The 25607-nt window shown below is 40.7% G+C and overlaps 1 protein-coding gene across 3 annotated transcripts; it reads right to left on the bottom strand.

The window, feature by feature from the left end:
• Positions 1-4746: 4746 nt before the first annotated feature.
• Positions 4747-25448, bottom strand: LOC147798737 (eukaryotic translation initiation factor 2-alpha kinase 1-like). Of its 3 annotated transcripts, none has more exons than XM_022245219.2 (14): positions 25324-25448; positions 22786-22895; positions 20381-20556; positions 17181-17297; positions 16326-16514; positions 15891-15971; positions 14811-14983; positions 13381-14588; positions 12264-12370; positions 11728-11857; positions 10569-10663; positions 9165-9302; positions 8224-8319; positions 4747-7583 (listed from the first exon to the last, which is right to left on the bottom strand). In XM_022245219.2, the coding sequence occupies exons 2-14, from the start codon at positions 22829-22831 to the stop codon at positions 7494-7496; spliced, it is 2646 nt and encodes an 881-aa protein (XP_022100911.2). In that variant the 5' UTR covers positions 22832-22895; positions 25324-25448; the 3' UTR covers positions 4747-7493. The 3 variants fall into 3 exon arrangements, with proteins under 3 accessions (XP_022100911.2, XP_086993973.1, XP_086993972.1); XM_087137847.1 differs by having other exon boundaries at positions 10569-10660; XM_087137846.1 differs by lacking the exon at positions 25324-25448 and adding an exon at positions 25083-25292.
• Between the last annotated feature and the right edge of the window lie 159 nt (positions 25449-25607).

The raw sequence follows: 25607 nt of genomic DNA, 5'->3' as shown, positions 1-25607 counted from the left end.
TGTGCACATTAGTGTTGTAGTTTCCACCCGAAGTTAGCTTCCTATATTGTGTCATAAAATACCTGAAAATTCTTCAAATCTGGCAATCTTGGTGGCATCTGAAAGGTCAAATGTTTCTGTTTCCATTGATGTAAGTTTCATATCCATATTCGTTTTAGTTTGGAAAATATTTGCGAAAGAAGGCTGTGCTGCTCGCTATTTTTCTGGAATTCCCACTTCGTGTGCACATTAGTGGTGTAGTTTCCGCCCGATGCTAGCTTCCTATATCGTGTCATAAAATCCTGAAAATTCTTCAAATCTGGCAATCGTGGTTCTATCTGAAAGGTCAAATGTGTCTGTTGCCATTGATGTAAGTTTTATTTCCATTTTCGTTTTAGTGTTGAAATTATCTGCAAAAGAAGGTTGTGGGGTCGCTATTTTTCTGGAATTCCCAGTTAATGTGCACATTAGCGTTGTAGTTTCCGCCCAGAGTTGGCTTCCTATATCTGACATGAAAATTCTTCAAATCGGGCAATCGTGGTTGCATATGAAAGGTCAAATGTTCCTCTTTTTATTGATGTAAGTTCCATTCTTATATTCGTTTTAGTTTGGAAAATATCTGCGAAAGAAAGCTCTGCTGCTCGCTATTTTTCTGGAATTCCCGCTTCTTGTGCACATTAGTGGTGTAGTCTCGGCCCAAAGTAGGCTTCCTATATCTTGTCATAAAAGACCTGAAAATTCTTCAAATCTGGTGATCTTTGTTGCATCTGAAAGGTCAAATGTTTCTGTTGCCATAGATAAAAGTTAAATGTCCATATTCGTTTTAGTTTGGGAAATATCTGCGAAAGAAGGCTCTGCTGCCTGTTATTTTTCGTGTGCACATGATTGGTGTAGTTTCCGCCCAAAGTTGGCTTCCTGTATCGTGTCATAAAAGACCTGAAATTTTTATTAAATCTAGCAATCTTGGTGGCATCTGAAGGTTTGAATGTTTCTGTTTCCATTGATGTACGTTTCATATCCATATTCGTTTTAGTTAGGAAAATATCGGCGAAAGCAGGCTCCCCTGCTAGCTATTTGTTTTTTTGTTTTTGTTTTTTTTTGGCGGGGGGGAATTCCTACTTTGTCTGCACATTATTGGTCTTGCTCCTGCCCAAATTTGTTCTATATATCGCATCATGAAACACCTGAATATGGTCCAAATCTGTCAGTCGTTGTTGCATCTGAAAGGTCAAATGTTTTTCTTTTTATTGATGTAAGTTTTATGTCCATATCCGTTTTAGTTTGGAAAATATCGGCGAAAGAAGGTTGTGGGGTCGCTATTTTTTCTGGAATTCCCAGTTAATGTTCACATTAGCGTTGTAGTTTCCGGCCAGAGTTGGCTTTCTATATCCTGTCATAAAAGACCTCAAAATTCTTCAAATCTGACAATCTTGGCTGCATCTAAAAGGTCAAATGTTCCTCTTTTTATTGATGTAAGTTTCATATCCATGTTCGTTTTAGTTTGGAAAATATCTTCGAAAGAAGGTCGTGCTGCTCGTTATTTTTCTGGAATTCCCCCTTTGTGTGCACATTAGTTGTGTAATTTCCGCCCAAAGTTGGGTCCTATATCCTGTCATAAAAGACCTGAACATTCTTCAAATCGGGCAATCGTGGTTCCATCTGAAAGGTCGAATGTTTCTCTTTCCATTGATATACGTTTCATATCCATATTTCCTGTAATTAGGAGAATATTGGCGAAAGCAGGTTCCCCTGCTAGCTTTTTTGGATGGGGAATTCCTGCTTTGTCTGCACATTATTGGTCTTGCTCCTGCCCAAATTTCGCTCCATATATTGCATCGTAAAACACCTGAAAATGGTAGAAATCTGTCAATCTTTGTTGCATCTCAAAGGTCACATGTTCCTCTTTTCATTGATGTAAGTTCCATATTTATATTCGTTTTAGTTTGGAAAATATCTGCGAAAGAAGGCTCTGCTGCTCGCTATTTTTCTGGAATTCCCGCTTCGTGTGCACATTATTGTTGTAGTTTCAGCCCAGAGTTGGCTTCCTATATAGTTTCATAAAAGACCTGAAAATTCTTCAAATCTGGCAATCGTGGTTGCATCTGAAAGGTCAAGGATTTGTCTTTCTATTGATATAAGTTTTATATCTATATTTGTTGTAGTTAGGAAAATATCCGCGAAAGAAGGTTCTGCTGCTCGCGATTTTTCTGGAATTCCCCCTTCGTGTGCACATTAGTGGTGTAGTTTACGTTCAAAGTTGGCTTCCTATATCGTGTCATAAAAGACCCAAAAGTCTTCAAATCTGGCCATCTTGGTTGCATCTGAAGGGGCGAATATCCTTCTTTCCATTGATGTAATTTTGATACCCTTATATCTTTTTAGTTAGGCAAATATCTGCGAAAACAGGCAGACGTTCTGATTTGCTCGCTATTCTTCTCCAATTCACGCTTTGTCTGCACGTTATTTCTCCTGTTCCCGCCCAAAGTTGGCATCTGAAAGGGTGAACGTCCCTCTATCCATTGATGTAAGTTTCATTTCCATATTCGTTTTAGTGAGGAAAATATCCAAGAAAGAATGCAGAAGTTTTGATTTGTCTACTGGAAATTTTGCTGGAATTACCGTTTCTTCTGCATTATCGGTCCTGTTCCCGCCCAAAGTTGGCTCCGTATAGTATTGGATCATAAAAAGACCTAAAAATGTATCTAAAAGGGCGAATTCCCCTCTATCCATTTATGTAAGTTTCGTATCCATATTCCTTTTACTTAGGAAGATGTCCACCAACGAACGCCGAAGTTTTGACCATACTACTTGCTGCTTTGTTCGATTTTCCATTTTTCTGCACATTACAAGTCGTTTTCCCGCTCAAAGATGGCGTATATTGAAACATGGAAGACATGACAATTGTCCAAATCTGACAATCCTGATGGCATCTGAAAGGGCCAAAATTCCCTCTGTCCATTGATATAAGTTTTATATCCTTATTTTTCGGTTGTCTGAATCCTTGCTATTTTTGTTCAATTCCCCTTTTGGCTACACATTACAAATCCTCTTCCTGGCCAAAATTGACTTAAAAAGTTGAGAGGTAAAGAGTCCCTCTATCCATTGATTTAGGTTTCATATCCATATTTGCTTTATTTGCTATACGATTTGTTTCGTATTTGCTTAAGTTAGTAAAATATCCTCGGAGGAAGGCAGGTTTTTTTCTCACTGCTGGCTATATTTGTGCAATTCTAAACGTATCTACACTATACAGGCCCTGTTCCCGTGCAACAATGTCTCCATATATTACAGCATAAAAGACCTGAACATTGTCTAAATCTGGCAATCCTCGTTTCAACTGAAAGGGCGAAAATACCTCTATCCATTGATGTAAGTTTCATATCCATATTTGTTTTAGTTAGGAATTAATACGCGAAAGAAGGATGTTTTGTCTTACTGCTGGCTACTTTGTTCAATTCCCCGTTTGTCTACATTTTACAGGTCTTCTTCCCGTGCAAAGTTGGCTTCATACATTGCAGCATAAAACACCTGAAGTCTGTCCAAATCTGAAATCTGAAAAGCTGTCTTGTGGCCCCTCGCTATTTTGAAAGATGGATGCCTTCACTTCTCGAAAGATAGACCGTTTTCAGGCACCGATTTCTTCTATATTTTGGGGCTATTTACCGGCCTGCATGCTTTACTCCTCGGATGTTTCAGAGAGAAATTATTAACTGCGCATGTCTCATTTTAGGGTCATTTGCATAAGTAATGAGGGCGATGAGAATTCCTGCCAGTCAAGCAGCTGCTTCATTTCATGAAATTTACGTCTTATTCTTACCTTTTGGAAATAAAAATTCCGGCCCAAAATATTTTCATGGTAACTTGAAGAAAAGGCCTTTTCCTAACGTATTTTGTGAAGATAAATTTTAGATATAGTACCAGAGTGGTCAACACTAATGATTTTGTGAAAAGTTCTTCTCGTAAGCGGTAGTTTGTTTACGTTTTGATGTGATTTGTGAAGGTCCAATCAAAGAATTCGTTTTCCTGAAGTTATCAAAAATGGGCTGTGGTGGAGAAAGGTGTGAGGTTTTAGATTTGCTGACGGTTTTCCGCTAGATTTTTTTCTCTTCCCGACCAGACGCGCCGTTTTCATATCGACCTAACTCGATAAAGAGCAAAAAGGTGATCTTATTTTGGGAGCATATGTAAACAAATACAGGCAATGTCAGTGCATGGCGCGTAATTCGCACTCCAATAGATCTGTCGATTCGCCCATTGTTTGCCTAGGTCATTCAAAATCATTATTATACTTGTAAGACTGGGGGTCCATGTGTTTATATGTCTTTTATATGTCTGTGCCTTTACTGGAGCAATGCAGTTTGCCCTCTTTTGTGTATATCGATAAGGTGTACGAATTTGGGGCGCGTTTTCGCCACCTTAGTGACCATAGAAACTTGCAATGTTTCTGCTTTGGGAGTTGGTTGCATTTTCGCGACTTTTGATGATACCTTTTCGACAGCATTGTTCCGATATTAAACGAAAACAGAAGATATTGATTTATAAAACGTTGCCATCGGCCACGGTGGCAGCCCTAGGCTTGTTTCACGCGACCTATGCACATGTACCTCTAAAATTTTTACACTCTTCCTTTATTGAGTATTCTACAAGTAGGCCTACGCCAACTGTTTGCATTGCTTTTGTAAGTTGCGTGGGAAGGATACCCCACCCAAGGGGTGACATCACGTGTCTTAGTTTTTAAGTCTGGCGTCAAATTCTCGACATGTCCTCTTAATTTCTTCGAACGGTGCAATTTATTCAATCAAATGTCGTCAATAATGGCAAGTCATTTCATCATGTTACAGTGGCTCAATAAATATGTTCTTTGGCCATTGAAAAATGCACAGAATACGTGGTTGTAACTGACTGATACTGATAACGACGGTCAGTCTATCCGTGTACAAACCTGGTGGTTCCCTACGCAGCGGTGGGTTGCCTTTTACTTCCACAAAATGAAAGTGTATCTATCACAGACTTAAAACCCGTATGCACATAAAACGAACCATTGACCACCATCCGAGACAACCTTTTTGTGCATGATGCTCCCAGTACAGGTTCAATTCTCAAACACAAACCTTTTTGGGGAATCTAATTTGATTCGTCTGTTTTGCAACTCGTTGTCCGACTTAAGAAATACATCATTACGTTCTCCCAACTTTTGAAAAAATGAGTAGTACATAGCAAAAGCCATCCTTCATCTTGCTAATTGTTGAAAAACTGATCAGAGGCATGTCTCCATGTGACCCCTAAATCCATTTCCCACGTGTCCCCTGGAGACATTGTGTCCTTTTCAGGCGCCCCCTCCTGGAGACAAAGTGCCCTTTTCAGGTGCCCCCCAGACATAGTGCCCTTTTCAGGTTCCCCCTGGAGACATAGTGCACTTTTCAGATGCCCCTGGAGACATAATCCCCCCTGCAGGTGCCATCTAGACACATAGTGCCCTTTTCAGGTGCCCCTTGAGACACAGTGCCCTTTCCAGGTGCCCCTGCAGACATGGTAGTGCCCTTTTCAGGTGCCCCTAGAGACACAGTGCCCTTTTCCGGTGCCCCTGGAGACATAGTGCCATTTTCGGGTACCCTCACTTTTTTTTAAGAAATTAAGAGTAACTTTTCTTCCCTTGAGTTGGAACAGTTACTCTCAAATAAACCAACCTTATTAGAAAAAAAAAGCTGCTCACCCCGGTAAATGACCTGTTAAGCCAATGAAAGTGATCAATCAATAAATAATCCTATTTCATATACGAAATGTGGTGGTTTTCGTCAATGAGGGGATCAGTCTTTCGCTAGTGAATTGAGCTGGTAAATGTGGCAGAATACACACATGGCTACAAAGGAACAAATAAATGCTTCAATGTCCGTTTGGGAAATGTCCATTTCAATTAATTACAGGCATCCATATTGTCTTTTTCAGGAAACGTTATTTCGGAGCTGAAAATTGTTTCCTCGGCAGCAACTGGAAAGTTCTTTTGAATTCCTCAAATTATACCCGACCTTTTGAGGAGGACACATGATAGCGGAACCCTGGAAAAAGTCCCAATGCATATAATGTTTTTCACAAACAAGTATAAACATTGAAACACCTCCTATATAGTCCCTTTTGCCATTTTTCCCTAACCAATTAAGAATTAACTAGCTACAGATTTTTGCCCTGCCTGACGTGTATTACCACGCTGTATACTCAGCGTTTGCCCCCAAAGGATTGTGAAAAAACCACAAGCGTACTCAAACGGGACTCGAACTTGCGTAAATTTGTGGGACTCAAACTCAGGTAGGTATGAATCCCACCTTCGGGGGCAAACACTGAGTATACAGTGTGATAATACACGTCAGGCGGGGCAAAAATCTAAAATTAATTAACATCTCCCCGGCGCAAATCCATCCTTGGAAACAATTAGGAATTGGTGAATCCATCAAACTCTTATTGTCCTGACACTACTGGAAACTGAGTCTCACACAGTCGGAAGTCTTCCTCCATAAAATTCATAACATAAAACCCTCTCCCTCCCAAGGGAAGAATAAATCATCCATCTTCGTGAAAAGTTTTGCCAAAATCTGCACAGCTGCATACCTCAACTACATGTACATGTCTTTTTTTTATACCTTAACCAATAAGAACAGCTTTTAGATATGACAAAAAAATAATGCTGAAAACATTCAACAAGTACAAGTGCATGTAACATGCATTTCAATCTTAAAAATTAGACGTTTTCCATTATGATGTTTGAAACTAAATTTAAGATCCTCACTTTCCACAGGTTGCAAACCTAAATAAGTTAAAAGGGCACTAACTGCCCTGGAAGTGACAAAAGTACATTCAATAGTTTCGGTTTCACACTTCAAAGCTCAGCAGTATTGAGGACAGTACTCGGAAAGATTTGCCGTTCTTACATGGACATTTACTGACCACTACTCCTGCTTTTCCCATTCTCATCCAATGGAAAACAACAAACATGAAGCATACAGCACTGCGTGTATGCATTTGTATGGCATACTCTCGGACACAAATATTATACAATTAGGGTTTATCAACACTTATTTTATAATCAAGAGGAATTTGTTTTTTAAGTCTAATGTTTCCCTTGTGCCGACAACAAAAATACAAAGAGACATATTTCAGGAAAAAAATACAGTTTCACGATAAATAATTTAAATATTCTCTCTCCTCTAGCATTCTGATCATGGCAATAGAGACAAAAATGCTGCTCAGAGATACTTTGCACACAGAGCAATACAAAGAGGAATATAGCTCTCCAACAGAGAGTGAACGAGAGCGTGTTTAAATATTATCACGAATATCCTGCATTCTTCAATAAAGTACTGAAAATACACATAGTGTGTTTGGACATAAAAATCAGTCTATTTCAGCAACAAAGAAAGATCTGGTGATGATTCACATCATGTTGTTGTTAAAGTTACTACCGAAGACACCATGGAATGATACATGTTGCTGTGTAAATTACCCTCGTTACTACAACTACATTATGTCTTTTCATACTTGGCTAGCATCTGCTTAAGCATCTTGATTTCTGCATCTCTTTCAGAGAGCTTGGCACGTAGATCCTTGATAACCTGGTTGAAAGACAGAAAGATAAAAGCTGCAGCAAGTGGTTGACAGGGGCCAACGCATTTCGTAAGTGTACCAAAGAGAATTAACCTTAATAGAATTAGGATGAAATTAATTGGAATCGCTGGCTGGAAGCTGATTTAACGTTAACACTCCAGCCTTCTTTGTCAAGAAACCCTGCCAGACACATCAAACTGCATCATTTGTCAGAGTACATTGCCTGCCCAGTGTAACAATATCCAACAGGTCAACTCTCACCAAGGCCAAACAGCCTGAGAGTCTGTGGTTGCCAGTCACCACACGATTCAACGGTAACATCGTTCATTGGGACTAGCTCCCATTATCTTAACATGGCCAGTTCGTTCGGCTGCTGTTGATTGCCCATACATGAAAGTATATCAGACCTTTTCACCTGATGTAGTGTGCTGCGTCTGGTAGGGTTTGGGTTAATAGGAGGCCAGTAGGATGTCCAGGGGATTGAAGTGTCAAATATCACTTCAGTTAACCAATAATAAAAAGTGAATTCATTTCTCAATTCTTCAGTGATGTGTATGGTATGAAGGCTTGCACCATGGGACTACTGAGCAGGGTAGTTTCTGACGTTGGGGAGGTCAAAATCTTGCTGGGAAAAAAAACAGCTTTTACCTCATCTTTGGAGAGGAAGAGTGGGCCCTTGAGGACATCAGCTGCATGTGGCCGACGGCAGCTCTTAGAATGGGTCAACTCTCCTATGGTCTTGTACTGTGAAAAATCAAACCCAACATTGGCACATGTTATCATAAGAGGACTGGTTGGACAGAAAACAGAGGCTGCATTCGATGACTAGTGGATCTGAGGTCAACGTCTTTGAGGTCTGAGACACAGAATGCCCTTTCCTTAAAATTTACTTCTGTAACAACCAGGGCCTTTTGCCCCATTAGCGCCTTTGCCAAACCCTAACACTTCCCAAGATACCCCGAGGCAAATTCTTTGATATTGGGATATACCAAGCCCCCTAGCAAGTAATACTGTCTGGGCCCTGCTAGCACTGAATCCTTTGAACTCATTCAAAATAAAGAGGTCTGCCACCTCATCTGCCACTGCTAGGCAGATCGAACAAACAAGAAATCTGTTCAGAGAGATCTATCCTTTAGGGACACACATGGATCCATGTGATGGTGAAAGTCAGGGAGGTGTAGTGGAGTAAATGAATTTGAGCACAACTATTCCAACTAACAGGACATAAGGAACATTAAGGAAACCATTGCTGTCAGTGGTCAAAGACATATGGGCACCCACGCCTCTCTAATGTATTTCTGTTTGAAAAGACAGCTTTGTGCACATTCAGTTGGAAGGTATTTTTTCATTAACAGCAAGGTGGTACGTGAGCAATGTGTCCTTCCTGGGTTCTCATTAATGGGTCTCAGAAGGCCTCATCACTAGGTTCTACAGAGCTTATAAGGCTTCTTGTACTGAAAAAGTTATAACCAACTCGCGGAAAACTCACAGGCAAATCAATTGACAGATTCCCGTTTTGTTATAATCTGTCTAAAAACACAGCCCACGTTATCTGAAAGTACTGTCTTGTGTACGCAGCATTAATGCACCTGATCAGGCCACCTCTTGTGGATTTCCCGCGGAATGCTGCCAAGCCGGACCTGCTCAATCACTTTGGCACGCTCCATTTGTGTGGAGAAGGGATGGAACATCTCAAACAGGATGATACCTGAGCTGAACATGTCCGCCTAATGGAGACAAAAAAGAATTACAATCTATCAATTAATCATCAAATATTACATGTACATGTCATAAAAAACGACAAAAGCCAGCACTGAGGTAAAGCTACCTCGATGCAAATACCTTAAGAGCCAAAGAGGCATTCTGCGTATACGCATGAAGACCATGCAAGTGTGGTACTGCTACAATGACTTCTAATACCAGTAGCAGTATTAGTGTATAAAAGACAAAATTACCTGAGATACTATGCCATTGCTATCCATGCTTATGAATCTGTCAACAGTCTGGGGCAATTTCAAATTCTGGGGGAGAACACAACTCAGAGCTTTCCCTCTGGAGAAAATAACTGGCCCAGACCAGTTTCATCTAAAACGGAATCAAGAGCTAGAGTGTGTCTGCTCCAAGTGGGAACTCGCTCCGTGTGCGCACAGGTTCAAGCATATTTTTTTGGGGGGGGCTAGGAGCTCAGCACATGCAACCAATCTCTCTTTAAAAAAATGTAAGGTTTTGCATCATGCAAGCCACGTACAGAAACAGAGCTGAAAACCTCCAACCAAGTGGCCTTTTCTTTGCTGGTGAGGGTGCACTTCAACTCATGGCAATTAGCCCCGTAATGCCCACAACCCAACTCTACGCACAGAACTCCGACTCCTATGGTACAGAATTAACCAATGAATTCGGTTCTCAGACTCCTATTAACCACATCGCGGTGGGAGCATTTATGAATGTTGATTCTGCTGGGACAGGATCTTTTTCATTTTTTTCTGTTTTTAAAATTCTTTAAATATTTATATATTCATTTACTGGACACTTACACCCACACGAAGCACAGTCTAGTTTCAACTATAATCTGACAGACAAAATCTATTGACGCTGGCGTATTTCAGCAAAGCCTGCTGCCTTGTAAAAAGAGCAAAGATTGTACGGTGTTACCTAATTTTCTTTTATTCACGAAATTGACACAGTGGGCTGCTGACCTCTTTTCAATAGGGGTCAGATTAGAGTGCAGCGGTACTGTGTGACTCATCACTGCGGCGGTGGAGCGCTTTTGTCCCCGGGGGTAATGCACTCGCACTAAATGCCCCAAACAGTGGCATACTGTTTAAAATAAATGATGGATTATCTCCACTACTGACAGTGAAAAAATGTTGGTAATTCCCAGCAGCCTGGTCTTTTGTTACGAGTACGGTCTTTTGTTACAAGGCCCAGTTCCCTTTGTCCCTTTTGAGGGGACATAGTACACACCGTGGCCTATTAAATACAGGCACACATACCTTACAGTCGTACTTGGAGCCTTTCAGCTGTTCTGGTGAGGCATATGTTGTTGTGCCCACTGCCACCGTGTGGTGCACAGGTTCATACGTATCTGCTAGAAATGCCAAAGTCATTACAGCACTGGTGAAAAAAGATTGTTGGTACCGATATTACCTGCCCTAACTATGGTTTCACCTTTACTAGGATGCAGACTATGCCCCCATGTAACAGAATGCAAGGGCAACAGCTTAAAGATGTTACTTATTGGGCGTGGGGGAAAGTACAGTAGAACACTGCTATAACCAACACGGAAGGGTCCACACAAAATGTTTGTTATAGTGGTCATTCAGAACAGGGATTTTAAGTCATGGACGTACACCTTCATTCCGAACCCTGGCTCATGCCCAACTGTGTGTTGCTGCCTTCCACACAAAAGTTTCAGTCTGAGGATTTGGGTAGAATCATAAAATGAATGATTGAAATGTGCAAGATATTTATCAAAGATTTGTGCGAATTGCATGTATATAACAAATGTAATCCGATACATCATAATCAGGAATATGCTGCTGAGGCCGCTTACGTAATGGCCGAGTAAAGTAGGGATGTGGGTAAATGTTGAGAAAAATCAATGTGGCGGTTTCTGTATATTTTGGAAGTGTATGTATGAAAGGTTGCCATCAATACACTTATAATGTGTACCTTTTGAAAGCTTATGAAATCCTCTTTCTGACCATGTACAAATCTCAAAGTCAATTTGAGACTTGATTTTGATGTGCTGGGTCATAAATGCTAGCATCTATTTGGGTATTATGTTTTGTTTTGGTGATTTTTGAGGTCAAATCTCCAGGCTTTGCGGCAATGCAGGCTACCCATTAACAATGCATGTACCTGTAGAGACTGTGCCACAGGTTGGCCGTTGTTCCATTGTGAGTGTGATTTTCCTCGACTAACTGGGTTATTATCAACAGTTCTAAATATGATTCTTTTATTGAAAAGAAATTTGTAATGTTGGAGTGCAAAGAAAATTTGAGAGCCAATGGGGATACCAAATGTTTGGTACAGCGGTGTTCGTTAATGCAGCAGTCTACTTTATTCAAAAAATTACGCCTGCTTAGGCAAGAAAATGAGTAAAAAAAATTTATGAAAAACTGACTGGGTGGAAACACACAGCATACATACCACATACTCCATTAGGGGGATCAGAATCTTGCGATACACTCTCCACCACGAAATTCTCCTTGGCAAGACCAAAGTCGCCGATTAATACTTGCAAGTCATCACTGGATTCTTCCAAGAAGATATTCTTTGGCTAAAGCAAGACACACGTGCCATTAAATCATCAGGTAACTAACAGCGCAAGTTTTGCAAACCAAGAAAAATTGTTTAAAGCACAAGCCTCAGTTTAATATAAAGTCCAGGTGGATCTGCATGTCGTAACTTGTAAGTATATCATTAAAGGTGAACAGTTGCGGGGGGGGGAACAATGATACAATTTAGTCCTTGAGCATGGGAGCATGGCAAAGCCCATTCATATACCAGTAGCAGAGTGCTTGAATGACATACATAATACCGGTATGCAACAATTTGCGGCACACGTCCAATATGCAGTAAAAATAAGATCAATGAGATTCCATAAATTTCCAAAATGCTTTCAGACAACTCAGTGAGTTGTTCAGTTGAGCAATGCCGAGACCCGGGAAGACGTGTACCAGTACCTTAAGGTCTCTGTGTATGAGCCCCTGGGAGTGTATGTACTTGATACCACTGAGCATCTGCTCGAAGATGTGCATGTTATCTAGGGCGTTCACCAACTCCAGAGCATCTGTAAAAAGAACATGGCAAATGAAGAGCCAATTTAAGTGGCAACCGGCTTGGCAATGCTGCATGTTCCCCAGGCTGGTAGAGCTGGCTTGAGTAGGGGGTGCTACCAGTAAGTTAACAAGAATACAGTGTACACTCCAGAATGCTAATCACACAAATGACATTTGTAGGCAGCTAAGAACATGGGTTCAACCCACATTAACAAATTGGCTGGTGAAGCTGGGACATTAACCACTATTAAGTAATGGAAGTTCTTTCAGTGTCATTACAATCAGGAATCCATGCACATGCTACAGTGTTATAGGTTGTACTCATTCAGGGGAAAATTAGTCAGGTGCCCTGATTCTTATGTTCAAATCAGTGTGTGTAAAATGTGTCCCAAAATTTACACAAGTGTATAAATTTGTCAATGAATATCTAGGCAGGTTAAAAAAAATTGCAAACAAAATGAAATGAAAAAAGGCAACAACAAAACCACACACACGTTTTTCTCAATTTTCACATGCGGTGTGTGGACATCTTTTTGTTCTGCTTTGGTTAAGAAAACTCAGGGAAAATGCTCCAACTATGAAACATGTACCTCCCTGAGAGGGATTTTTTTATGATTTCCTGGACCGTTCCTCTTCATTTTGACACAAATAACCCTGACCTCAAAGTCCCTCTGAAGCTGTTTTTCAGAGAGCAGAAAAACCACTGTGTGGACATGTGCCAGTCTACACATCTTTTAACCCTATGTTACATGTATGTGGACTTCTTTTGTGCAGAAATCTGAAATATGTACAGTGTATGCCACACTTGTACACACACATGTACTTCTTTTGTTGTGAGGACAAACTTGTTTCACTTGCTTTATGGGGACCAAACATTATGGGGACCTTGAAATGTCCTCAAAATTCGGCCCTAATTTGCTAAATATATGAGACTGAAAGCTTGTCCACACACACACCCAAGATGAATTCTTAGGGTCATCTTAAATAGTTGATACAATAAAAATAGATTCAAAATTCTTACCCTTGACTTGTTCTGTCTTGGTATTCCGATCTCGAAGCCAGTCTGACAAGGTGTGCGAACACAGCTGCATCTGGATGTACAGATTCACTGTGAACACAGGAAAGGCCTGCAAAGGCCTTATGATCCTGTTCCTGGGCTCGTCTTTGATATTGTCCTGGCTCTTGGATCGGTGTCGCCTCCTTTGCCAAGGCGCTGTGGCCTTGCTTGGGTTGTTAGGGGTGCTGTCCAGACTGATGATCCGACACTTGGACTGTTTCTTATTGCCAGTAAGCAGGTTGCTCTGCAACGGCACTGAACCAAATGTGCCACGCCTCAAGTCCCTGGGGTACTGGTACCTCCATGAGTTCTTGTTGTGGTCTACTGTGGACTTTTCAAGAGGGACAGAGGTGGTATTGAGACTGAAGTCGGTAGAGCTACTTGAGGGTTTATCACCTGGGTGAATAGGTTGATCGAAACCATTATCTGCCCTGGTGGCAGCATCCTTCTGGATGATATCTGAGACGGTGCCCGTGTTATTCCCGGGACTGCTTTCAAAGCAAATCTGCAGATCCGAATATTCTTCATCTTCGAAGTTCACATTCACCGATTCTTGGGTGTGGAACTGTATGTCCGATTCGGATAAGCTGTCCTGTTCATACTGGCTGGATTCTACTTCGGTTGTCCTCAACTGGGAATAAGAGGATTGCTGAGCAGTCGAAACTGACTGAGAGTAACTACTCTCCTGGAACGACTCTCGATGAGAAAAGGATGTTTGGTGAGATGACGCTTGATGCAAGTGAGTAGTTCTGGTCTCGCATGTGGATTCTGTGGCCAATGAAGACCATGTACTGTACGACGCTTCTGATGATGCCGTGGAATTTGAGGATTTCTGCACCAAACAGACTCTATCATTTGCTGCTGTCATGTTTGAAAGTGAATGGTCGTCACAGCTCTGGTCGATGTAAAGATTGCCCTGATCACAATGCACCAGAGGCGTTGTCGGCGAGGCGACTATTGTGCTGGTAGAATCGCTTGGGCTTCGACTGAGGCTACTAGGACAACCAGCGGTGGACTCCATGGATGAATGCTGCATGTGCTGGTGTAAAGGGGACATCCTGTTCCTGTCTGTCCAAATGTCAGGTGATAGTTCCCCTTTTGAGTCGACATCCTCAATCTTGACTTTCTTCTTGTCTGTGGTGGAACTTTCTTGCTCGCTGGAACTTCTTGGGCTGAAATCACAGAAAATAAAGACCATCGATGAACCATCGCAATTTATATTCAAAACTTTCCGCCAAATCACAGTTTGAAAGGAATCAGACAAAAATGAACGGACGTATAAAAACTTAATGCTGCTGCATCAGTGGAATTTTGATTTTGTAGGTCACTGGGTAACCGTTACCCCCAGTCACAAGTTGGTCTAAACGCATCACTAGTTTCTCTACACAGTTCACCTTTCACTCGATGAGGGTAGGCATTTCAATTTGGAGATCGGCTCCTGTCTGCTCCCACCTTGGTAAGTATGCTTAGGATTGGAACTAGCCGGCTCGGGTTCGATCCAGGAAGTGTTGTAACCAACCACATTGGGATGCTTGAGGCTGGCTAAGAGCTGAACCTCCTTTGCAAGCTGTTTAAATAGGTAGAAAAAAAGGTCAGTTACATTGTGGGGAAACTGGTGTATGTGTTTGTAAATAAGAGGTTATGCGTTAATGCGTCCTCAGAGGGTAAGAGCTTTGTATTACTGGGATAGGCTCGAGTAAAGGTTTTGTGCATTCGTTGTAACTAAATTGAAATAACAAAAAACAGTCTCTGAGACACCATATAGATGCGGGCAATGCATAGCGTCTAGAGGGGTAGTGGAGTAGAAATGTACCTTGTCGAATAAAAAGTGTTCAGAAAATAATGGCTGGCAACTTCTTAAATCCTTCAAAATCAATCACTTTGTAGGAAACTCACGGTGCATTCTTTCCCATAAGATATCAAGTCCAATGAACAGTTGCCGAGTTCTACATTATGTCATGAACATTTTGTTGCCTGAATCCTGCCAAATCTTACTAAACCCTGGAGTGGATTTTGGAGGACATCAGAGGGTTGGGGTTAATTTGTGTTTAGAATCAAGAAATAGGATGTGTAAGATTCATTTTGTAAATAGTACACTGACGTGATGGGAAGCAGTAGTCCTTACAGCTACATGTAGATGACACCTGTTTTGTAGCAACTTAATCATGCTCAAAATCTGTGCACAATGTTACTTTCATATTAGCCAACTAAAGTGATTTGGTAACAAAATTCATACCGTCAGAAAAAAAAAGCAGCAGCTAGAGAATATACATGAAAGTAGAAGAGGCATTTAGAAGAGATAAACACAAAGATGTTGAGATGCATGTAAGAGTGTGATTTGCCTTTGAATGAAAACAATGTAAAATTGTGAAAGACCTTGCGGTGAAATTTGAATAGAAGCTTCATGGAGAAAATTGCGAGAGGTTCACTGATTGCTGCTGGCTTTGGTGTCATGTTTATCTAGCTTTATTTACCTGGAATGACTTTTCAATGTTTGTTTGCTTCAATTTGATCTTCTTGACAGCGTACAAACATCGGTCCAGCTTGCTACAAACCTACAAATTGAATAATCAGACATTCAATTTCAGACACAAATGTCAATGTCCGGTTATACACGTGAAAGGAGGGAAGAACAGCTGACACATCAAAAATGCAGCAAAAATTTTATTGCATAATTTCTATTATATTTATTTACATCTGACAGAATTCATTTGCTCTTAAAATCAATGAAATCACTACCTTCCAGCCAAGATGAATTATTGAAATTATTTCATTGATTTTTACCTTCCCTGGCAAGTAAGCTGTAATAGTGGTCATGTAGCTGTTCTCTCATTTGGTTGTGCATTTATAAACCAGTTACAACCTACGAGGCATAAAGTATTGGAGGCCCAACCTTAGGCCTTCCTAACCTTGTATACTTTGCCAAATCCTCCTTTGCCAATCAAGCACAGCTCCTCAAAATCTGTTTGGTATCGTGTGGATTTGGAGTACAGAATTTCCTCTGGAGATATCCTGGGTAGACTAAACGAGGGGCTCTGTAACTGGAGGAAGACGGCTGTCCTCTCCTGTTCCGTGCTTGGCAGTGAAAGGTAACGAGGCTATGAGAGGCCAAAATGCAGAAAATAATTTCCTAGGCAAACCAGCTTAATCCTTCTCAAAATATGCAAAAAGACTCAAATAAAGAATGCAAAAGAGACATTCTCTGCACCAGTTAACGACTCTTTCAAAATGCATACAATATGTTACCATGTTAAGCATTTATCTGTGGTTGGTCTCTGCATGCCTGCCTCAATTCTTTCTAAACCTACTTGTGGGTTATAACAGATTTGAAGGAGGATTATAGCTCATGAGCTCTAAAAGAGAGCTACAGAGAGATCAGTGAAAAATGGCTCACACTGTTGAATGAGGGTAATGCTCTCTCAGTGAAAATTACAACGACATGCAGTAGCAGATGTGGTTCTGCGCACTGCACTGATCAATCACAGCACTGGTACATGTAATGCACTGGTTACATAGGCTTCACTGCCATTTGTGTACTGCAAAATCCCAAAACTACAACAGTTTAGACCTCTTGTATTGTTTTATCTATAGTGAGGTAAAAGATAAGTCAAGTGATTTTTTTCTAAGCATTTGAAAAAGTCCATTTCCACAGTTACTGCCAGTGATTTGGAGTGCCAATTATGCATATACATGTATGTGCGCATGCGCAAAACTTAAATTTTGTTAGTTGCTTTCTGTTACAAAGACTCTCTTGGTGCACTGACCTGCATGTCTGGTTCATGAAGGTGCTGTGATGTAGCGTGCATCATCTGCCTGAAGACGTTGGTATAGGCAACTTGTATTGAAGAAAGTGTATCAATCACGTTCTGTGAAGGTAAAAGCTGGAGAGATGGAAACAAAGCCTTGAGCTGAGTAAGTATCAGCCAGTGTTTTTCACCATCCAGTTGTCTAAGTACCGTAGATCAGTGGGGCCAGTCTTCTTAAACAGGAACCAAGACCCACCAAGGTCTCGGATTGGCACAGGCATCACTCTGTGATACAGTCAAATCTGCCCAAAAAGACTACTCAAAGGAAATGGTAAACGTGTTGTTTACAGGCGGGTGGTCTCTCTATACAGGTAGTGGTACATATTTATGAAAGAAATGTCAGTCAAATCTACCTTATTTTGTAACGGTTGTGTTCTTCCTTCTGTCCCAAATGAAGTGATTCTGTTTTTGTTATTTTCTTAAATAGCATATTTATTTTATTCATGTAGGTGTAAATGCTTGTTTATACTTTGTATATTTTAAAGATTATTCTTAATTATTTTTCTTACACTAAACAGTGGAATCAAAAGCAAGATCGGGAGGGGGTGCCGGGTACTGAGTCATTTTATTTAAAAACACTTTGTTTATTATGAATGTGACAATTAGCTACATTGGTGCAACGCACCACGACAAGGACTCTTTCACTCAGTGCAATATAAATTATGTTGACCCTGAAAGACGTGTTTGGTTTGTTGTTGGCTCTGAAAAGAACTGTTGGGTTTGGTGTGGCCTTTTTGGCCCAACAGGGTTCAGTTTAACTTTTCTGAAGAAGTCCTGAAGTGATGACTGGCTGACTCACTTTTCTGCTTCACAATATTCTGGATCTGCGTCTGCCCGCTCTGCAACGATGGCCTAGGCCTAATCCCTCGCATTAAACGATCACACGCATGGTGCAGTAGCTTATCTTCTCTTTGTGCATCCGGATCACTTCCACTTTCATTCCCAGTGAAAGTTAATTCCAGAAAATTTTCCCAAGGTTTCAGGCTTGAAGGATTCAGAACCATATTCTCTCCTTTTTCAAACCAGCGATGTTGAAACAAAATTGTGCAAAATGGCAAAATGATAGAGAATGATGTGCGATGAAACCAAGCACACGCACGACTTACACCTCATGAGGTCAGCCCAGAGTTCTAAAAAGTAAAATTTTACTTCGCCGATTGAAAATTCAAATGAAACCAAAAGAAATTGGAAAAAAAAAATTAAAAGATGTTTCATTTTCTCAAAAGCCATTGATCTGCTTTTGAAAATTAAAATTTAGTTTATAGAGGGATCCCAATACGACGCTTTTAGCGTCGATCTGCGCACTTTCGCATTTGAAAACGAGGCTGTATGTGTCAGCTTCAATTCTTAGTTCGATCAGACGATTGAAAGTAAATACATAAAGGTATGTTAAATTCAGACTTTTCAGACTTCAAATATTTGTGGAAGAGTCTTTCAAGATTATTCAACACGTAAAATCAAAAGAAAAAATAACGACAATTGACCACAACTAACGTATCTGCGATGGTCGTGTATCTTGTGCAGTAGGCGTGGTTGAAACTGAAGTGGCGTCACACTTACGAACCATACACTCCATGTACTGTGGTCGACTCCACGGGCACGCGCGACGAAATTCAACACAGAGAGCCTCGGTTTCGATGCGGATATGCGCAGACGGCGCTAATGTGAAATCCCTCTATTGCCATTTCAAATGATGTCATGTTTGAATGAGACTCTTCAGAGGTCAGGGGTCATGCATAGTATACATGCTCAAAGAATGCTCGAGATCGATCCCGTGTTCAGGCGATGCGTGTACGTGTGTGCATGCATGGCACCCGCATTTGGTTGAACTTTTAACAAGCAGCTGTCATGTACAGATTTTAGCGCCTGTGCGAACGAAAAAAATGGGCAGTGGCTGGTCGCGTTGTACAGTGGGTCCTTCTACACAGTATGTAAACAACAGTTTTTTAGATGGGAGGATTTGGAAATGGTCGTTAATGACAGATAAACATTGTGCACAGGTGGTCGCTCAGGCAGCTTTGAATGTACATGCACACGTAGGAGTGCTTGCATGAGCTCAAAGTAGAACTGTTTAAGAATTTCTCTCTTGCAGTTGGCAAGATTCCTAAAAGTTCTAGCTCAATATTTGAGGGAGTGTGCTCGGCTTGTGATCCAGAATTACAGTTGTCATGCAAACCTCTCCAATGACAAGTAAAGCTTGAAGACTCCAAAAACTGCAGACGGTGTCGTGTGGCTACTCAAGAGTCAGGGAACATCGTACATATGCACTGGTTCTTGCATGCTTGCAATCTCGGCACAATACCCAAGCCACCATACTGTAGGTAACCTGATCTACAATACCAGGTCTCTTACAGTGGGTCTTTATACACAGTTTGTAAACAACCGTTTTTTAGATGGGAGGATTTGGAAATGGTCATTAATGACAGATAAACGTTGTGCACAGGTGGTCGCTCAGGCACATGCAAATCAGTGTGATTGTGAAGTGTGCTGGCCCAGCAGAACGCTGTCGCTATTCTTTGCTACGTAATAAATGTACGCTCCTTCACACATCACAAATATAGATTCTATCAGGAGAATTAGCCACGTCCAAATTACTTGGCAGCGGCCTGAAATCACACACACATTTTTGGTAGCGGCTGTGGCCAGATCCCATAGTGTTGTGTTTGATTTCAAGCCATAGCCAAGTGATTCGGAAAGGGTAAAGGCCTGTACATACTTCACAGGAAAGCATACAAAAGTTTACACAGATTTGTGACATAAGATCAAATATTCGTGATGTGAATTTGCAAAAGTTCAACACATTTCAACTTGAGTGAAATTTCACTGCACATCTTTTGTGACGTCAATTTTGTTTTGCTTTTGCATTCGCCTGATGTGAGTGAACTGGCCTGTACTCTCTATCCGGTTTGTAAGTGTGACGTCACTTCATTTTAAACCACGCCCATTGCAAATGCAAAGCACATGGGGTTACATGCATTGATCGCTGTTTACATGGAACCATGGAACTGGAAGTTTACGTGCAACTTCAGCAATTGTCCAATGGAAGCCTGCAAATCGTGGTGTGTCCGCCCTTGTGACGAAATCACTTACGAACCAGATTTTCAAGAAAAGTGTACATTGAAACCACAACCCCCGAAAAATCAGCTGCTCCCCCTTACATTCATTTTGTTCATGTTCTGGCAGATCAAGCGGTACATCTTATCCACCTTCTTGGAGTCCTTCTCGTACGCCGAGCATACCTGATGCAGCAGTGACAACATCATCCCAGAATGTACCATGCTTTTGGGGTCCATTAGGGCCCCGGCATTGGCATCCGAGGTGTGCAGCTCATCCTCTGTGAAAGAAAAACAAACACAGTCAACATGACTCCAAATCCTTCACCTGACCTGCAAACCAATCTCGATCAAGTAAATCTCCCCCATGCTGTATTTGCACAAACAATTCCGCGTAGCAGCCGCTCCAATGTCCCATTTCCAAAACCAAACAAAAAGAGCACAAAACTAAAGAAAACAAATCTGTCTTTCAGTAACAGTTTTAACCACTTCATGCCGGGGGCAGTTATCAATGTTGATGATGCTGGGATGGGATAATTATCATTTTTTCTGTTTTCAAAATTCTTTAAAATTTCCTTTCTTTATTTGCTGGACACTTACACCCACATGAAGGACTGTCTGGTGCTACTCTAATCTAACAGACAACATCTATTGACGCTGAAGTATGTCAGCCAGGCCTGCCTCCTTGTAAAGAGTCCAGATTTTGCTCACTGATTTTGTTCACGAAACTGACACAGTAAGCTGCTGATCTCTTTTAAATAGGGGCCAGATTAGAGTGCAGCGGTACTGTGTGGCTCATCGGTGCTGTGGTGGAGCGCTTTTGTGCCCAGTGGTAATCTGCTCGTGTTAAATCCCCAAAACCGTGGTATACTGTTTCAAAACAAGGCTGGATTATCTCCACTATTGGGAGTGAAACAAATTGCTAATGCCCAGCAGCCTGGTCTTTTGTTACAAGTACGATATTTTGTTACAAGACCAAGTTCCCTTTGTCCGAGTTCGGAGACCCCGGCCACGTGTATAAACAATATGTGTCCGGTACCAGAAACCCCGGCGGTAAGTGGTTAAGCACATCAATTTTTACAACTACATGTAACCTTACATTTTCATGGAATCTGTTTAAAAAAAAAATAATAAAACCCCGACGACTCCCCACAAAAAAATCCCTCAAAGGACAACACTCCACAAAAGCACAGGCACGTACCCGTATGTGATAAGGCCAAAAAATTAGCTCTACTTCTGATTATGCCTTTCAAAAATAAGGTTGGTAGGTTGGAAATGCTGTTTTGTTTCAATTCTAAGTGCTGACTGGATAAGAATAAAAGCTACATGTACCAAAAACTTAAATGAAAAGTAATAAAAACTTGCACCAATTAATGTAAAAATATCTACAGTCGACAGTTCTTAACTGCTTAAGAACAATGGACAATTCCATCACTATGCACAATGCTAGTCAGGTAATCATGATGGGAAACTACATGTACAAGCAATGTCCTTATATTGCTTGGTAAGTGTGCATGATGCAGGGGGGGTGATAAACCTCATCTTGTGGAAACAAGCTCCCTTCAAGTACAAGCAATACAACCTCAAATAAGATTCATAAACAATTAAAATACATGCACAGACCAGAGATCAGGCCCTGTCAATTAACTTGCAGAAACCTTCCAACACTGATGCTTTTTTTTATGTGCAGCTGTAGAAATGCTTTCGTGTAGCGTGTAGTGTAATAACACTACATGTATTTTCATATGATGCAAGATATGGGGCGGAGAGAAACCCCCACCTTTGTGTTGGTCATTGTTCGATCGGTATCTCAGGAATTCTTTACAGACTTCTAGGGGGGATGTGTAACAATAGTCTAGATTGTGTATAGGGATTGGACATGGGGGGTACCCATCTGCCCCATATCGTGCACAGTATCGCATTTCCATCATGCCTTCTTTGGCAATGGCAGAAACCAGTGCTTCAAGGCACTGGGCATTGCTGTCTCGTGTTTTAACTACGGCAATTGTGAAACGCGAAGGGACTTCTTAAAAACACCTCTAAGCAACTTTTTTTCGAGTTGCTGATAGGTGGTTTGTGATGACAGAGAAGACAACAGGATCTTTTTTTACAATTTTTCTAAATTCTAATTTACCAATAGAAATTTTAGGGTCGCGCTGAAAAGTTAGGGTTGGTCGAGAAACTAGAAGCAGAACTATTTTTTATTGGGTCTTATATAAATGTACATGTACAGGTGCCTACATGTATGTATATGTACAGGTGCTTTTAACACAACAGAGAGAGGCTAGAGTAGTATAACAAACAAATTTGGCCTTGGGGACAGGCTGGGGATCCCTCAAGCTGTTGGGACCTTGCACTCTGAAGGCAAGTCATATGGACAAGTGATGCAAAGTAATGCATCTGACAGGGTTGCCCGGCGATACACTACATAATACCCTGGAGGGTGATTGATACGTGGAAAAAGGGGAAATACATGTACGGTGCGTGTGGGCAAAACATGGCAAGCTCACCATCATTGTCATCAAAGTCGCTTATTGAAGAGATTTCTGATGCCATTGTGCTGTCCAGCCTTCATGTGCATCCTACACTGTCACGTTATGTGGCACCCATGAAAGCAGGTCTGTATGAAATGAAAGACATTTTAGAGCTACAAAGAGAAAAAACATGCTGCGGGTACCAGACCCATGTTACACAAGGCTACGGAACCATCACCAACAATGTGCATGCATCAGATCTTGATGTCTATAGAAATAATATTAAAAAGGATAAATTCTCGCTACATGTAGCCACTGAAGTGCCTTGGTGGTCTAGTGGACCAGTGGTACACAGACCTGCAGGCCATGGGCTCCATCCCTTGTTGGGTAAATCTTTAGCTTTCTTTCACTAATTTTTCCCTGCGGTGATCCATTAGCCGCCTAAAGGGGACAAAATGTCAAACTGAGCAGTTAAACTATTGAGGTGTTCACTTTACAAACACTTAAACTTTTCAGAATTTTTTCCCTCTCATTATCCATTTCACTTGAAAAAATTGAACCTGTGTATCGTGATTGTCACTGCGTGTTCTACAGATGCTGCTTGACAACTGTGCACAAACCCTATAAGACCGGTCTGAAAGATTGCTTTCTAAGCAAATAGCTTAATATTTCCATGCCTAAATTTGACTTTTTGGGACATTTCTTTGCTTTCAAGGAGGTAATACATGTAGGTCACTCCATGGAAAAGTTAGTGATGCCCTTTATACAGAATTCTTTTCTGGAATTCTTTCCTTACTCAGCTTTTTTAAACCAACAATCAACCTTTACTTAACATTTACTTTAGTTTTATCTATTCCCCTTTTGCAATACATGTATATATGCAAAAATATAATACAGTGTATATGTACATGTACAGTGTACATAGAATACTTTGAGAGACAGAAAAAGAACAAAGAATAACAATGGAGTTAATACAGTAACAGCAGAGACAGTGATGCAGGAGACCCACAAAATAACAAAGCTTGTCGAGTATGGGTCCCTTTAACAACAAAAAACAATGAGACACATACACATATAAAAGATCCAAACAACTTTGTAGCAACATAGAGGTGTAAAAATGACCAAGGCTTACAACATGTACAAATGATATTGTTTAAAGTAATGCATGAGCCAACATAGATGCATGCTAAATGTAATACAGGTAAAACAAGGTAAAGAAATAAACTAAATAATTTATGCCAATTAAATTGACAATATACTAAGGCTAACAGATCCCAGAGCATAAATAGCTAAGAAACACAAACAATTCACATGCAGCAATGGACCACAAAGTACAGCATGACAATAATGACTAGAGGGCTTGATGGTAATTGTTAAATGTGGGGGAAAAAAGAGAAACTATATCAAACTACAGATTTAGGCAAAGCTCAATAAATTAATGATGTTATTTGGGAATGGTCAAACAAATAAAATACATGCAAATGATAGACCTCCTGTGAATGACGTCACATTAGAGGACTTTTTTTTCTTCCTCTAAGATAGGCTCGAGTAATTCCTTTCAAACTTTAAAGTGCATTCATTGTAGTTAAATTGAACGCCGTGGCTACTGTTACGGCAGCCGTAACGCATCTCCCATTTTCTATCGTTACGGCACTGCAACTACGCAAGCACGCCAACTTAGTGCTGATTTCGGACTTTATTTCCCTTAAAAAAATCCTCTAAAGCCTCCGATGAGAAAAGAAAAAAGATTCCTGCTTAGGCCAACACATTTAGAAACCAACCAAAAAAGAAATCACGGTATAAAACATGAAATTTAGGTGAAAAGAAATAAAATGGTCGAGTGTGGATTCAAACTCCCACACCTGTGGTTCAAAACCTTCCACCTTAACCACTCACCCACAACTCATTCAGCAATCCAGGTAATTTTAAAATTATATAAATCGTCGTGATGATCAGCTACATCATCGCACTTGCACAGTTTAGTGCCGTAACGATAGAACAATGAGAGATGCATTACGGCTACCGTAACAATAGCCACTTCGTAAATTAAAATAGTAAAGAATAGACTCTGCCCTAATGGAAAGGGTCTATTAAGGGCATTGATATGTGTAAAAAATCCTGAAAAGCAAATGAAAGAACAACTTTTTACCAACCTTCCCCTCCCCCACATGCCACACACACACACACAGAAAAAACCTAAACAAAACAATCGGCAAACACCTGAAAGCATTCTGACATTTTGTAGTGCCAAACCCACATATGTTTGTTCTTATGCCTCTCCAGCTTCCACATCCTAATAGTAATATCTTGGAGGTAGGAAGGGACTAGCCTACCTCCATGGTAATATCCACAAGCTCCGCACCCAATCTAGGGGATTTTCCAACTTGAGCAAGTCATGAAAAATAATGAACGTGACTCTGCCGCGCTGTGCAGCATTGCTTAGCATGAAGTAAACAGCATGAACGAGAGCCTGTCACGCCTGTTCACAAAATGACTGTTTTCTGATCACTGGCGTGAATACTGCAAGTTTTCAAAAGTTGCTACGACTGGCATTATCTCATGAGTTTTTCTTACACGAAGTTACATCAACTCAGCAGCAGGGGCCAGCATGAGCAGCATCCACATCTGCAACCAGTCCCGCATGTTCACAAGCTGCAGCGAAGCAATTTCTCGAAATAAACACCCGTGTTGCGTCATCGGCAAGGTGTATTCATTTATTATCTATATCCTAAAGTTGCTTTATCTTGAATATCAAAATTAAAATTTGAATAACATAAAGAATTAATTTTCTAAAACAATCTATTTTAAACTGCTTACAATTAAGAAAAATATATTACGAATTAAATTTTAGAGAAGAT

Source organism: Acanthaster planci, linkage group LG06 (assembly GCF_054643075.1).
Source record: "Acanthaster planci isolate LZ-2023a linkage group LG06, COTS_SCS, whole genome shotgun sequence".
NCBI lineage: Eukaryota > Metazoa > Echinodermata > Asteroidea > Valvatida > Acanthasteridae > Acanthaster > Acanthaster planci.
The sequence above is the reverse complement of the archived record's forward strand: the minus strand, read 5'-3'. Positions and strand labels throughout refer to the sequence as shown.

Coding starts and splice junctions, on each gene's coding strand:
- LOC147798737 (XM_022245219.2), bottom strand. CDS start 22,831: ATGGCATCAGAAATCTCTTCAATAAGCGACTTTGATGACAATGATG. Junction 17,298..20,380: donor AGAACATGAACAAAATGAAT/GTAAGGGGGAGC, acceptor CCATCTCTCCAG/CTTTTACCTTCACAGAACGT. Junction 14,589..14,810: donor CTACCCTCATCGAGTGAAAG/GTGAACTGTGTA, acceptor CTGTGATTTCAG/CCCAAGAAGTTCCAGCGAGC.